We start from the raw sequence: 16,302 nt of genomic DNA, 5'->3' as shown, positions 1-16,302 counted from the left end.
ACTTGATTGTGTGCCTGAATAGTTCAAGCTATAGGCTCCATCATTGCCGTTGTGCATATAAATTTTATCACACTCACTGCTGATTTCACCATCATTGCCTTTGTGCAAAGTGGTCCGGTGTTCAATATGATCGCCCTCATGCTGTTGAGTCACATGTTCATTGCTGTTCTCTTGGTCGGACACATCATGTTCCAATGTAATCAGCCCACGTAGCACAAGGCTCCGTACAATTATTGATGCATCTGTTAGTAGGGAGATTAGTACAAAACAGTTCAGCAGAGTATGGTAGTAACAAGATTCCATAATGCACTCTTTGGACAGAGAGATGTAAACTTTTGACACAATGCAGATCACTCAATTGACCGCTTAATTTTGTCAGAAATTAGAAACATTTTTACAAGCTATATGACAGAAATTTTACAAAATTAGTGTGATGACTTTCACGTTCACAGGAAAGGGGCTACTGGTCCATGAACCTGCAAAATAGACTTTGCACACACCCTGCGTAGACAGTCAACGAACATTCCAGAGAATTTACTTTGAATGATACTTGTAGGTCAAAGTATTGACTTTTATTGATACTTGTAGGTCAAACTTTTGTGTATGTAATTATGAATGTGTAAGCAAACTTCTGGTGAGTCCCTAGCATTGAGGAAAGAGTCTATTTCCTAAAAGGGACAGGTTATTTGTCAAATTTATGTAAAGCAAATAGGTTAAACCTTGACAACAGTACAAACAAAGCCAGGGACCCAAACGAATATTGAAATATGTTAGGGTTTAGTGACTTTCTTGTCAGACTCATAGTAAAGTTGGAATGAAATCTATTGAGTTATGTTCATGAAAAAGATCTGTGCATGACAAAATGGCAGCCATATTATAACACTGCATTGACAAAACAAAATGATGTAGACGTGTGTGCCATGTGGCATATTCTTGTTTCAAATACACACATATACACCCAAATAAACACACACACATACATACCATACTAAACAATACTCAACATCTGCCCTGTACAACAAAACTTACCTTTCATTGATAATGTATTGTCTTGATATTGTTGACACATCTTTTCAGTCAGTGTCTCAAATGGCTTCACTAACTCATGCATTTTATTAAAATGTCTCAGAGCTTTGCAAATTGCACAACACTCTGAAAGAAATAAAAAAATGTTTAAATCTTAAGAAGCCAAGGAGTAACAATTGCCACTTCCAGTCAATGATACATGTATTCCCTGACTGAAACAAGAAACTCCACAAACAACAACTGAAACAAACTGAGTTTCACAAAATGCTGGAATCTAAACATTCATAATTTCAACACTTTGGGCACACTTCTTTGATCCTTCCTTGTAAACCTTAAAACTTTTTAAGATAGTTTTGTAAGTAAATATACTACTAGGGCTGAGTCTATAAGCTTGCACAGCCATGTACTTTTCGGCACAGTAACAATTCATGGTAGATGGATTTTGGATGAGAACTTCTTTAGAATATCCTCTTTGTTAGAGGTGTTGATAGCTTAGCAGCTTTGTCTGCTATGCTGTGTATGCATCAGCTCTTTGAGAATACATGTAACTATTCAGTGCCCTGCAGTGTACTTCATGCAACAGCAGTGACTTTGATACAAGGCGGCTGCCCGCTACAGCACATGCACAGAGCTAGACGTAATATTATCGAAATTTGTGTAATGTGTTTTATCCAATTCAAACAAAATATACCAATACCTTCAGATTTATTTAACTTAATAATATTTTAGCTTTATTTGCTTGCAAAATTTGCTCAAAGTACAAGCAGTGTTGTATGATGATGGGATAACAAGAATCATGCTATTGCAATAGCAGCTACCATGCCATCAAAAATTTATTCTTATCATACTGAACTCATGCATGGATCATTAAGTCAATTGCAGCTGCCTACGGTGACCTGCTGTGCAAGTTATTTGATGACTGACCGAAATATAAATACTTCACTTCATGTTTGATAAAACTTTGTTAGTCTCACTCTCCTGTTCTTGATAAAAGTGATATGTTGCTTTGTATTTTAAGCCACTTTTTATCGGGCCTGCTGTTATTTGAATGCTATGTTTCTGGATCTGGTCTATTTTTTACATCCATGATCTGGTCAAGTATGATGCTAAGAGATACCCCCATGGACTGTACCATTATTTTTAGGGATGGCCAACAGGTGTTAGGGGTGAATAAGCATGCTAATAGGATAGTGTTGGAGGGAGGGACAAAGGGGCAATTTTCATGACAATAACACTACAGAGAGAATATTGATAACTTTTACGGTGGCTGATGAACAAAACTGGAGAGAAGCTGTCAATGACACCTCAATTTCCCTGTACCCCCTGTAAGTTATTTATAGCCAACGCATAAGCCTATTAAAGTTCAACTTAGTATTAAATGCTAGGTTGTGTCTTCTTAAAGGCCCTTTTGGCAATCCTTGGGATTGCCTTTGTTCTAGTCTGTAAGAGGATTATTGAGGTCACCTTAGGTGTGATAGCCTTTTTTTTTCATTGAAATTAAAATTGCATTGTAATCTTATGGGTAAATTTTCTGATGAGACAATCTGGTACCAACACTGGGGCCTTTAACTTTCTAAACTAAGTTCAACTACATAACACTTGAATAAATTCATACATTCTGTCTCCTCAACTTTCTATACTCAATTCACTAACAAGATTTCTCTGGAAATTTGTTCAATTTTTAGTTTTGTTTTATAAAATTATTCCAGGATTTGTTACACTCGTTCTCATCTATCATCGAACGCGCAACTTCATGTGAATGTTGATACATCTCATGAATTCATCAGTGTGTTTCCTTTGAAACTTCATGAGTTGATAAGGAACTTCCTACGAAGATTTCAGACGCCGCCGCGCCGCGCTGGCGACAAGTTTACAAGTTTATGTAAACATAAGATACACTGTACGCAAACGACTGACGTGAACGTCATATTCCTAGCTACGTGAATACGTTCCTTTACATTAGCGATTCGTATGAATTGTTCAAAAACAATGGGCGAAGTTTTAGCCCGGTAAAATGTGTGCGCGAATTTCATTTCATTAATATGACAAGTAAAATGCGAATAACAGATCGCGGATACAAAAATAGTTTGGGCGGCAAAGTTGAGGGTTGCTGCAACATTGTACAACTGCCGTGCACAGTATAGTACACACTTCCAAAATGCAACGTGGTTTTCCGACACCATTTCTGACGCGAAGACGCATCTGAGAACTTCACTTGAAAGGCGTTTCTTATGGTGAAATTGCATCGACGACCGGAGTGTCTAAATCAAAAGCGCACAGTATCTGCTGCAAATACGAGAGAACAGGCTCCCTTAGTGATAGACCAGCGCGAGAATGTACTAAAGTTGTCGACAACATTCTCCAACATATCGAGTTCTATAAAAGGCGGCAACCAAGTATTTACTTGCACGAAATCAGAAGGTAACTTCTTGATTATAACGGGTGTACGGCCGAAAACGTACCATCGCTGGGGACAATTCACCGAGCGATAACCGAATACCTGAACATGAGTCGAAAGAAAATATCAAGTCTTGCTGCCGAATCGATGACTCCAGCTATCGGACAATATACACTGGATTTCATAGAAACTGTTTCTGATTACAATATAAATCAAATCCATTGGTTTGACGAGTCTTCGGTGATCAGAACTACAGGCAATCGTCGTTTTGGACACGCAGAAATCAGAACACCGGCAGTTCAAATACAACGCCATGCCATGCATCGAACGCTACGTACGCGATCAACATCCTTGTCAGTGCTACGGGTGTCGATCATTCCGATGCACGCGATGTGATCGTTGGACCATCAAACGGGTTGGAGTTATTGAACTTTTTCGATGAGGCTGTTCGAGTTACGGATAATTTTGGAAATCCTTGTTTGGCCGTAGGTGACTGTGTAATTATGGATAATTGCGGTTTCCACCACGCCCGATATGTTGAGCAAAATCTCCAACGACTATTGCAGGCGAGAGGGGTTCGACTGATTTACCAGTCAGCATATAATGTTTTCAACGTTTGCGAGCCGTGTTTCAACTATATAAAGAGCGAGCTGAGATCTCATCAAGATTTCGCCTACAGGTTCACTGAACTAGCGACTGCTAATGCCATAGCAAACATTACTCCCGGTGCTTGTCGTTTCTTTGCGAGAGAATGTGGTTACACATGACATTTGAAAATGGGACCGTCATCATTCATAGTATCGTCACTACACGCACGTACATTTGTGCCGGGGTGAGGAAATGAACTAGCGCGATGTTGACTCTCAAAACGAACCTGCGCGATGTTGATTCTAAAGGAAATTTCGAGTACATTTTTTCTCTCTTGAAATGTGAATCTTTCGTATTTCACAAAAGTGTAAGAACGTTTCTCTGCCCGAAACTGATGGCGACGTCCCATCCTGAACGTAAATCTTCGCCTTTAAAGTTCCACCTCGGCATTTTAAACTTTCACTTACTAGGCTCTCTCCATGTACACGGATGTTATCTTTTGTGCACCATAGTATTGGAAGTGAACGTTAAACACAAATTCTGATGACATTTTCATTTACAAAACTCATCGGCACCATGGACAAACCAACAAAAGTTTGGAAAAACTCGAACACCGCGGAGAGCATGGAGCGTTCCAGGGACAACTGTGCATGCTCTCAGCGAAAATAAATGTGGCGCACGCGTGTTGTATGCCCCAGCATGTTTTATTTGTTGGCGCCGACCTGTCTGGAAGTCTGTAGAAATATTATTAATTACATCGTTGAGGCGGCGAAATCTTCCTAGGAAGTTCCTTATCAACTCATGAAGTTTCAAAGGAAACACACTGATGAATTCATGAGATGTATCAACATTCACATGAAGTTGCGCGTTCGATGATAGATGAGAACGAGTGTAACGGATTATTTAGATTACAGTCATTGGAAGACATCATAATACCGGTATGTTATTCATCCATTTTCAATGAATTACCTAACCACTCTGTGGAATCTGAAAATGAAAACAAATTAGGAAGCAAAATGTGTTCAGATCCCACCAAATCTCCTTTCTTCTACCCTAGGAACTTTCAACCCCCTTGAATTCCTCCAGCCCCCACTACCACCCAGTATTTGTGAATGTCTAACTTCAGATGTAAAATCACAATCGTGTATGATGTATGGGCAAGACTGAAGATTAGTGGACACAGATGAATTTTATTTGAATATTGTTACAGCCTAGAGAGTCCACTCATATGATCATTTATTTAAAACCAATAAGAAAAGCCCTCTAGCTCGCAAACGGTAACCAATGGTGTGTCCACTTATCTTCAGTCGTATGTCACGTTCGTGTCAATTCTTCGTGTCCATAGCATAGGCGCATGACGAATTTTAAAATCAATTATCTGAATTTTTAATGTTGAAACATGCATTTTATTAACAAATGTGCAAACGGAAATCGTGCGGCCAGATTTTGAGGCATACAGTGAACAGTGCCCATCACTACACTACAGTGCAGTGCACGGCTGTGGCCGTTTAGCTCTGCTGTTACTTATAGTATACACTCCGACTCGGCCAATTTTAAAACCACTTGTCTGTAATTGAATGGTGAAACATGCATTTTATTAATAACTGTGCAAACAGAAATCATGCGGACAGCTTTTGAGACATACTGTGAGCAGTGCCCAGAACACGGCTGTGGCCGCTCGGCTATCTTGTACACATTACTGTAAAGGTACGAAAGTATTTGGAAAATAATTTAAATAAAATCCGTAAAATAAAACGTTGTTGGCAACCCTGGGGATTTAAACTTCTCTGTGTTGTCGCATGCGTGGTACCAAATCGATCGACTGGGTTCTTGAAACACAAAAACTGCACCGGGCCTAGACTTGGTTCAAGTCGGTGAATTTTAAAAAAATAAAATCATTTATAATAGTTTCTCTTGTGTCTCTCCTATTTCGTACAAACCTATCCGGAATTTGGCAGCTCACGCCAGGTTTTCCCAGTGATTGAATGCGTCACGTTTGAGTCTGCGCAGTAGTGAGTTAGTTTCTGCCGGATTCACCGACTTGGACTTCTTGCAAAGTACAGGCGGTGAGACGGACTGTGTACACAGTGACGTAGAGCAAATACAAAATGATTGACAGCCCCCGCCGTTATTCTGGCCAATAAGAAGAACGCTTGCTAATAAACCTCTGCATGCATTAAAAAGTTTGTTGTCATCTCCGTGCAAAGCTAGACATCGAGTACGTTTTATATCTGGGCGAATAATGGCATCAAGTTCCTACATCAACCGCGTTTTACAACTGATCGGTCGACCACCGCTAATCATGCGAGATTACCAAAGAAAGCTTGTTGAGAGTTACATTGAAGGAAAGATGTGTTCGTCTGCGCACCAACCGGCAGCGGAAAATCACTGACATACGAAGTCGCTCCACATTGTTTTGATTTCCATCGCTTTGGGCACGTAAGAGAACAGGCTACAACTGTAAGGACGGTGTCTTTTTCCATCCTTGAATAACCGGCCACGATTTTCACATTTTGTAACATGGGCCCAACAAACAACACAGATATTTTCACGCGTTTTCGGTGATAGAACAGAGGTCGTACCCGCACTCGACATTTTGTCAACAACGCCGTGTGAGTTTTATGCACGTCTCGTTTGGGTCAATTGGTAACTCCTCCCAATGTGTAAAATTTAGTGATGTCATCTTATGAATAAATATGAGTAAAGAAAACGTCATCTCATGAATAATTTATAGCAACGCAAACCCTGCAAGAAAGTCAAGTCTGTGATTCCGGGTGAAACTCCGCTGTATAGCGTTCACTCCACTCATCGCGTTCACCCTACTCATCGCGTCCACTTACGCGCGCGTTTCACATGAGAGCAAAATACAAATCATTGCGTTCACTCCACTCAAACATTCACAAATCACAGACTTGAACCAAGTCTACACCGGGCCATGTGATTGCTGGTAAGTCGCTAAATTTCACCTGCGGACAACTCCCGTGACACCGCCATTTTGAAGGCTATTCCTCAGTACGAATAACAATGACGTATTGGTTTTAAAAGGAAAGTATGCGCATGCGTCAACTTCAAGCTGCACACTTTGAAAATGGCGCTGGCAGGGGACTTGTCTGTAAAAAAACATTGCGCTAATTATCAGCCGTAGATAGGGCCGATGTTCACTTTACAAGTTAGGAAGCCGATCGATCGATTTTTGTAAGTATCCCCTTGATTATGTTGAAGTTTGAATCTCGAGGATGGCCAATAACCGTTAATTTTGTCTAATTTAAAAATTATTTTCCAAATACTTTCGTACCTTTGAGTAATAATGTGTACAAGACAGCCGAGCGGCCACAGCCGTGTTCTGGGCGCTGCTCACTGTATGTCTCAAAAGCTGCCTGCATGATTTCCGTTCGCACAGTTATCAATAAAATGTATGTTTCGACATTAAAATTGTATAGTGATTTTAAAATTCGCTATTTGTATTAAATTAGTAACGTTAACAGTAGAGCTGAGTGGCCACAGCCGTGCACGGGGCACTGTTCACTGTATGCCTCAATAGCTGCCCGCACGATTTCCGTTTGCACAGATTTTAATAAAATGCATGTTTCAACATTAAAATTACAGACAAGTGATTTTAAAAGACGTCGTGCGCCTGTGGTCCATAGTAGTGTTTTAAGGTACATGGCCAAAAACCGACCCCCTTTTGACCCTAAAGACTACTTTTAGCAGGTCAGGGGGCAATAGTATTGCCAATACGCCGTCTAGTCTTGACCACGAGTTGCTGCGAATCCGTATCCTCTACCACTCGGAGCTCGGGTAGGTTGGTCATGGGAGTGGTAGGCCCTAGGGCCCTACTCCCAACAGAACACGTCAAGGAGTGGCAGGGCTCGTTTTCGCAGCAAGACCACGAGCGACTGAGTGCACTGCGTTTCACCTCGGCTCTACATGGATCATACTACATGAAATCGACTCATGCAAGCAATCCGTCACTGAGGCAACAATTCTTAGTGGTTCAATGACGGTTTTCTTGCATTGAGTCGAATGCCTGTGGATCATAAGCTTACCTTGTTGTAGAACACCGCAGCTGAATGCACTGCCACCGCCGCCGCCGTAACGTGTTGTTCTCTCGAAGGGCTTCAAATCGGAAACAAGACAGTCCTTGTCCATTATTTCCGCCGATTCCATCTTCAAAGAATAAATTTGCTGCAAAACTATTTCACGGGATCGTTAAATAAACTTCTGAGAATTTGTCTAACCGCAACCAGTGTAAATTCACCAAGCATTGTTGAACTTGATGTAGTATGAACTTTAACCTGCCAATGCTCGCCAACTAGAACTTTGAAACGTCCGTTGGGGGCGCTTCACATAAAGGAACTCCCTCGCATCACGGTTTATCACAGGCGGACCAGACGTTACTAATATTATTGAGTTTTCTCACTGTTTACTCTATCAGTTCCTCTCCTTTTCTTCATGCTCTGACTGATCGGAGTAAATAAAAGACATGACTATATAGCCTAACCTAGCCTCTTGACTCTTTATTTATTTTACACAAGGACGTTTATCTCTCATACACATCTTCAAGCAGATGTAGGCCTAAGCTTATCTATATCGGCTACAATTCAGACAAAGTATGGCTGTAATATCAAGACCAGAAACAACTTTCAATAACCAGTTCCAGTAGTGCAGCAACATTTAGATCAAGTTAGTCGTTCGTACTGCAACAAAAGTTATACAAGCGAATCGTGGGAATACTTTGCTTTGCATACCAGCTACAACATGAAAGTCCCTTTTTCCTTCGGGACTGTTTTCTGGCTCTAACAGACCAATTGCAATGCCGCAATCACCGAGAGCCAACATCGCAAATTTCGCACACATATGGATAGGTCCCCGATAGAAATAACTGCGTATAGTAATTAACCAAAGAATTTTAATGATGTATTCATACTGGTACAATTCACGATTTTCATATTATCGAAAATCTCCATCGGGTGTATTTGAAAAAGGTAAGCATATCAGTGATTAATATACCGAACCTTATTTAAATGTATGAGTGAACTCTGGTAAGCGGTTTTTTGTTTTCTATCAGCACTATACTATGTACGACTACTCAATAATTTTGCGATGTCTTCGTAATCATAAGATGTGACTTGACGCGAATCGCGACAGAAAGGATAAAAAGCAATATGTTTCCAACTAACTTGATTGGAACAAATTTGGGATAACTGGATCTTCATATTTTTCAAATTTCTCAAAAGTGTTAGGTGCCTTAAACCTGAATGTTCCAATATTACAAATTACTCATAAAATTAAGTGTGTAACTTAAAAAGAAAAGCAGATGAGCTTACATTTGCTTACTTCACCATCCAATTATCCCAAATTAGTTCCAATCGTGTTAACTAACTCTGTTGACTCTTTCTTACACAAGTTACTTGCAAAAATTGATTATAGGGAATTCAATTGAATAATGAGTCAAGATTTACCTGTAATTCAGTCCAAGGTAGGATGACAGTTATGTTGTATAGACTTATTGTCATTTTGATATATCAACGTTATACTTAACGAAATTTTATAATCGGTCATGTTGAAAACTCTTTTCCAAGTCCTCTCGAAAGGTACTCACATGTGTGTTGTATCTTGAATTCATCCTGCAGGAATACTTATTAATTAGTTCGCATTTCCCAAATTGATATGTGAAATTCGATTCGTTATGTCTAGGTAATATCACATGTACAGAAGCAGTATACTCCAAGTATCTGAAGGTGTAACTGAAAAAACGAAAGAGACAACATTCATCCATATTCAGATAGTTTCCATTTATTAATAGTTTATCGGTGGATCGATACTTTATTGGTTGACTTGATGCATTAACAGTTGATTTGAATCTTTATTCTTTGAGATGGCTACGTTATTGGTTGATTTGATACGCTATCTATCTATCTATCTATCTATCTATCTATCTATCTATCTATCTATCTATCTATCTATCTATCTATCTATTCGTCGATCGATCGATATATCCATCGATATATATCGTTCTATCAGTCGATCGATTCATTCAATAATTCAATCGATAGGAAGGTCGATCGATTGATAGATCAATACGTCGATCGATCAATCGGTTGATCTATCGATTGATCGAATGATTGATTGATTGATCGATCGATCGGGGAAAGATCTATCCCGGGCCCATGAATCTACTGCCATGAATCACTTGATCCAATTCGTTATCAATTGATTTAATATGTTATCGGTAAATTTGTTGATATGTTATCGGTAATTATAAGGAAAACTTACTACGTTGTCGGTTAATATTTACTACGTTATCGATTCATCACTATGTTATCGGTTGATTTGACACGTTATAGGTAAATTTTTATTACGTTTTGATACGTTATCGGTTATAACAACCCCGTCTTAACGACCCTCCCCGTGACCTAATGGTCTTGCCCTTTCCTTTCCAGTGAACAAACGTTTATGCGGTCACCGAGCCCTGCAAGGTCACAGAGACACCATGCTGATGTGATATACTAGATACTAGAAGTGACAGTTCGAGTTTGTCGGCGGCAACCAATATTTACCCCTACGCGGTTTTAAGCAGGTAATTTTGAACAGCGAAACTTTCACATAAAGACTGGACGCCATGGACGATGCATGTGTCTGTAAGTGTAACCAGCTCGCACACTGCAACTGTTGCTCGTGTTCCGTGTATACTATACCGTGCGTGTGGTAATTGGTGTGGGCATTCGGGCAACCACCCAGTACAGTGTCACAGAAACTGTGTCACAGGGGATAAACCACAAGTGACTTGTGGTGTACACTATCTACATATACCGAAACTCCAGCAGTAATTTTGTTTTGTGATTCTACCCAAACTTCAATTCTGAGGGCTGCGGCGCGGTAGCTGCAAAATTGTAGCTCTACGGTGAGGCGGTCGGTGAGTTTTGGTTTTCGACATCGCTCACCAGTAGAGCTACAATGCCGAAGGCCCTGTAGCATACAAAATAAGCACGCTGCACATGGCACGGCATTTTCATGTAAAATCCCATATATTTACTGCATTTGGTCACACTGATTTATCACTACTGAAGATTAAACACTATAGTACACTAACCTTGTCGTGTATGGGGTTTGGTATTTGTTCAAATACGTCGATCGCGTTCCAAAAACATTTCTTGGAGCCGCCATTACCAACTTCCGGTAATGGCGGCTCCCAGAAACACGCTCAATGTTTATGGAACGCGATCGACGTGTCTGTGCTAATACCAGACCCCATAAACGACAAGGTTAGTGTAGTATAGTGTTTAGTCTTCAGTAGTGATAAATCGGTACGACCAAATGCAGTAAATATGTGGGATTTTACATGAAAATGCCGTGCCATGTGCAGCGTGCTTATTTTGTATGCTACAGGGCCTTCGGCATTGTAGCTCTACTGGTGAGCGATGTCGCAAAAACCAAAACTCACCGACCGCCTCACCGTAGAGCTACAATTTTGCAGCTAGCGGCGCGGATGCTGATCCTACTTACACAGCAGAGTGTACCTAGCCCTGCGTACAGGTCTGTGTGTTCCCGGCGTTATACGGCCTGGGAGGCCGCGGCCGTATCACGCCGGGAACACACAGACCTGTACGCAGGGCTAAGTGTACACCGGGGAGTGTACACCATGGTATAATTTAAAAATGTATTATACACAGCTTCAACAGTACAGTGTGTTTTGAAGGTTTTACAGCCTTGGAAAAATGCGTTACGGTTGTTTGAAACTGCAGTTTTTCTATGGTTTTGCTTCAAGTTCAAATTCTGGTTGAGATTGTATAGCGGCCGGCGAACTGTCGGGCCATCTCGGGCCATCCGGATGACCTTTGACCTGTCGTGATATCATTTTGATACCAGCAATTTCTTCTAATATTGTAATAACTCATAAATGGAAAGGATTACAACATTTACCCTGTTTAATTTCCAGCTCATGATGATCGAAGTCTGATGTACAGTAATTACATTTAACTTCTCCAAAGTTTTATTAATTTTTACTTCTTCAAATTTTGCAGTGCCCTGTGTTTTTGTTCCAGACTAGAATGTAAAGTCACTCCGCTATTTTTGCTATTTTGACACTGCCAGTAGTTTCAGCTAAGATTCTAATGTGTTTGTACCCTATTCTCCAAGCAATGTAGCTTTTACATTTCATACCTAGAAAATATTTACCATTATTGTAACATAATTACTTTTCAATCCATATTTCAAAAGTTTTGATGCATACAACAATGGACAATATTCTTTTTTTCATATAGTTTTTAAAAATTCTAATATTTCGGCCAGGAATTTACACAGCTGATGTTTATGTGGCCATATCTTCTCAGAACAACAGATGTCAAACCCTTCGGCTGAAAATCCAGACAGCATTCTGACAGTTGAGACATGGAACCAGAGATGGCAGGCGGGTAGAACTGGTTTTCATAGGTCTGAAGTTAATAGGTAGGTTGATAAGGCCATTGGCAAATACAGCTGCATATGTGCTACATGTATACAAGACATATACATGTATATAGGATTCCATTCAGATAAATTTAGTCAGTGTTGCATCATAGGATGGCAGTTATTGTTGCAGCTTGTACTCTTAGCCATTGAAAGACTTCTAATTTCATTTAGTTTCGTCATAATATTGGCAGTTGTGTAAATTCATTGTGTATTTTCATCTTTCATATGTGCGTAATTTCCACAAATGTACTCTAAATTTGCAGACAAATGTTTATTTATGCATATCAATCAGAGAACAGTGACATCATGAGCAAACAGCCCTGCTGGTGATATGTCATTGAAATGTCTGGAATGTGGTCAATGCGTTCCAAAATTTGGTGAATAATATGTTTCAAATTTTATGAAGTATGCAATGGTACTTTTTTCAAAATCTACACATTTTTATTAGCTTACTTTTACTTGAATGCTGTTTTCAAATCGTCATTATGGCTGCAAATAAAATTGTTTTGTCAACTTTTGCATTGCAATATTTCCCCTATGTTGACTACCCCATCCTAGGTGTTCTTTGGTCGTAGCTGATGCACTGAAAACTTCAAACCTTGATTTTGGTGTCAACTCCCTCAGGCTCCCCGAACAAAACTCCTTTTCCTGCCAAGTTCATATTTCACCATCAGGTCAAGTTTGTTAAAGTAGTGAAGCACAATATGTCCCATTTGCTGCATTTTAACAACAAATTGAACATTTCAAGGCCCCTGAAATCAAGGATACTGTAAACATGATTTTATTAGACTAAAGCTGTTGACAGACAAAGTCAACTGGGTGGAAATACATATTGTTTTGGCTCAATACCACTTTTCACAGAGTTGGCTGATGGGGAAGTGATACTCTCTGGCAGGGAAAGAGTTAATGCGAGATCAGCTTCAGGAAAACTGTCGTTGATTATTTATGTCAACTTGTCTTCAACATATGTGTTAAGACATACAAAATCTTCACATGAATTATAGGTCAACAAACTTTACATTTACAGTCAACATTAGGAGTAGTTTATATTCTTCTTTCCTTGTGTGACATTTTTTCTTCATGAAGGTGGACATAGTAGTCCATCTCAGTGGTACACGTAAATCACATTTAGTGCAGTCCATATGTGGCAGTATAAAACAGCACATGAATACGTGTCCCTTGTCTACATTGTCATTCTTTCTCTTCTGTCAAACATCTCTCTTCTGTTCTGCTTTCACATGTTGTAATAAAATACCGTATTCATCATGGTTTCATATTCTGAATTAATTGTATTTTTTCTTACATCAAAATCCTCATTGCGATTTTGACGTACCCAGAATGAATTAGTGTCTTACCCGCTTCCTCTTACTCCAAGTAATTATGTTTCAGATGTGCATAAACTTTTATGATTGACCACCCCTCAAATCGTCAATTTGGGAATTGGGGTGCTCTACACTGTACATTAATATTTGGTTCACAAGCAGATTTCATTTCATTATAATCTGTCTGGTAACAAATTTGGTTTTCAGGTGTAGGAGAGTGTTACTTTACTATGAAGATGTAAGATGGTTAAGGAAGAGATAAAGAAATTAATTGTATAGCTCAAATTTACCTGTTGAATGGCTAATACTAGAATACAAACTTTAAAATGGCTTTACATGAGGAGAAATCCAGAATTTCTTCAAGGATGAAGTGTAGCAAAATGAAAATAAAATTTCCTTGATTTGAATAAAAATCTTCAAAAAATATTTATGAATTAAATTAATTAAACCATTATTTATGTACAAGTTCAACTTTCTCTCACTTTGCATTTATATATGTTATCACCATGTAAAATATTCTGTTTCCAGAGAGATATTGCAGAATCTAATGCAATATGCAGTAGAATCCATGAGGAATCCATGATCAACATCCAGCACTGGGAATCCAGCACTGGAATAAACAATGGATTCAATCCGGATTCAAAAGTATTTTAATAGAATCCAATATAGAATCCAGCATAATCCTTTGTGGATTCAGCTCTTTTGAAGAAATGTAACTGAAATATGACAGAAAATTTAGAAATAATCAGCTGTAAGATACCGGTAGTTCAAAATGATTAAGTGTTATAGAGACCCATATGACCAATGTAAACACTGTATCCCAGGTATTTAAAATACGTTTGTCATAATGTACATCATAAAATATTAAATGTCTCCGGTATGTTGACATGTAGCTATATTGACATGATGCATCTAGATATCATGCATAAAATGCATTATAAACAAAAAACTTGCACAGGCACATATCCAACAACCTTCCGTTAATTTGTTGAAAAAACAATGAATAACTTGGCAGTGCGTCTTTTACTTCAATCAATGTTCATTTTTTACAGCATACTGTTGAAGCACTTCAGTAAACTGGTTGATGGACGGAGTGACTTGAATGTCTTCCTGCCACTCTGTGGTAATCCCTGGATTTGAAATGGTAAGCTGATTTGGGTAACACCCTTTTCCAAAAGGATTATACAGATTGCAATGACTATGCTTAATACTGTTGATAGCATACACTATGTTCATTGAACTTACAGATCGAACTAAGTACTCCATCCATAAGTTCCATGCCATTCCATGAAGCGTGGTCGAGTGACCGTGCATAAAGTAATCTATTTGATGCCAATAAGTGATCTGAATGGATATATTTACTTTTTAAATTATATCATGCATTACACTTTTGTGTTGCTAAGTTGCTTTGGACTTGAATGTTGCATATTAGAGATGATCAACTCAAATGTGTATTGTACTTGTAAACCATTTTTCTAATGAAACACAAATACAACGCTATTTTGTAGTCTATGAATATGGTCAGCATATTATATTGCAACAACTGTTTTATGAATGGTCGGTATTTTTAACTCGGCTACGTCCAGTGACCAGACTTTTGTTGGTCTAGACTAGTGGAATGACTTGATTAGCTGTCAATAATTTGTTACTTAACTGTGTTCATGAATAAGTGTCATAAATGAGATCTCGGTGTATTGCTTGTTTTTGAGGATACCATGGAAGTACCAACCATTACCTGTTACAGCTAAAGTAGTAGAACAGGTCGAAAGAGGAGTGGACCAGAATGATGCAGATGCATCAGTTGAAAAAAAAAATATATGAGACATTGTTTTATCTCCTGATTTGTCAAAAATCTTAGAAATTTTGCATCAAAAATATCAAATTTTACTTCATGCAAAACTTCCTATATGAATATGCAGATTTGTAATTTTGCTGTTTTTGGCTGTAATTTTCAGCTATTTCTCATTACGTAATGTGTTTTTTGTGATATCATGGAATAGTCACCATTTTCATACACTGTTTGAAAATTAATGTATTTCTGAGTATGAGGCTGAACTCAATTAGTGCCTATGGCAACTATTTTTCAGTCTTTTTCTCACATGAAATTTTGTATGATATCGGCAGTGTATCCTTCGCCATAATTTGTATTGAGTAGACATGAGAATAAATTATTATTATTATTATTATTATTATTATTATTATTATTAGCTCCCATTTGCCATACATATATGGCAATTGGGAGGTTATATGGTTGAAAAAAGTCTGTATGTGAGGTGTCTGTCTGTATGTATGTATGTATGTATGTATGTATGGATGTCTGTCCGTCCAACGCAAAAACTCACAAACCGCTGCACGTATTAAGCTGATTTTTGGTGTAGTGATGCCATATATGGTCTGGATGTGCCGTTGTTAAAATGAACTTGTTAGTCTCATGGATATGCAAATGAGGTAGAAAAAAGGGCGAAAATGGTCAAAAATCAATAACTCAGGAACTACTCATCTGATCATTGTCATATT

The 16,302-nt window shown here is 38.7% G+C and overlaps 1 protein-coding gene and 1 long non-coding RNA gene across 8 annotated transcripts in view; one reads left to right on the top strand and one right to left on the bottom strand.

The window, feature by feature from the left end:
* LOC139134122 (uncharacterized) overlaps positions 1 to 8,292 on the bottom strand; it is a 51,697-nt gene extending 43,405 nt beyond the window's left edge. The window contains exons 1-3 of one of the 2 annotated variants that reach the window (XM_070701044.1): positions 8,059 to 8,292; positions 1,030 to 1,152; positions 78 to 242 (exon numbers count right to left, since the gene is read on the bottom strand). In XM_070701044.1, the coding sequence (XP_070557145.1) occupies positions 78 to 242; positions 1,030 to 1,152; positions 8,059 to 8,179 (409 nt within the window). In that variant the 5' untranslated portion in view covers positions 8,180 to 8,292. The remainder of the gene's footprint in view (positions 1 to 77; positions 243 to 1,029; positions 1,153 to 8,058) is intronic. The other variant, XM_070701043.1, reaches the window with a different exon arrangement.
* On the top strand, positions 4,932 to 15,887 carry LOC139134123 (uncharacterized). Of its 6 annotated transcripts, none has more exons than XR_011552729.1 (5): positions 6,757 to 6,959; positions 9,443 to 9,491; positions 10,456 to 10,592; positions 12,346 to 12,460; positions 14,838 to 15,887. It is a non-coding gene; the product is annotated as an uncharacterized lncRNA (long non-coding RNA). The 6 variants fall into 6 exon arrangements; XR_011552728.1 differs by lacking the exon at positions 9,443 to 9,491 and having other exon boundaries at positions 6,757 to 7,207; positions 14,838 to 14,929; positions 15,495 to 15,887; XR_011552727.1 differs by having other exon boundaries at positions 6,757 to 7,207.
* The last annotated feature ends 415 nt before the right edge of the window (positions 15,888 to 16,302 follow it).

The sequence above is a fragment of the Ptychodera flava genome, chromosome 5, assembly GCF_041260155.1.
Source record: "Ptychodera flava strain L36383 chromosome 5, AS_Pfla_20210202, whole genome shotgun sequence".
Lineage (NCBI taxonomy): Eukaryota > Metazoa > Hemichordata > Enteropneusta > Ptychoderidae > Ptychodera > Ptychodera flava.
Note: the sequence above shows the minus strand (reverse complement) of the source record. Positions and strands in the feature narration are given on the sequence as shown.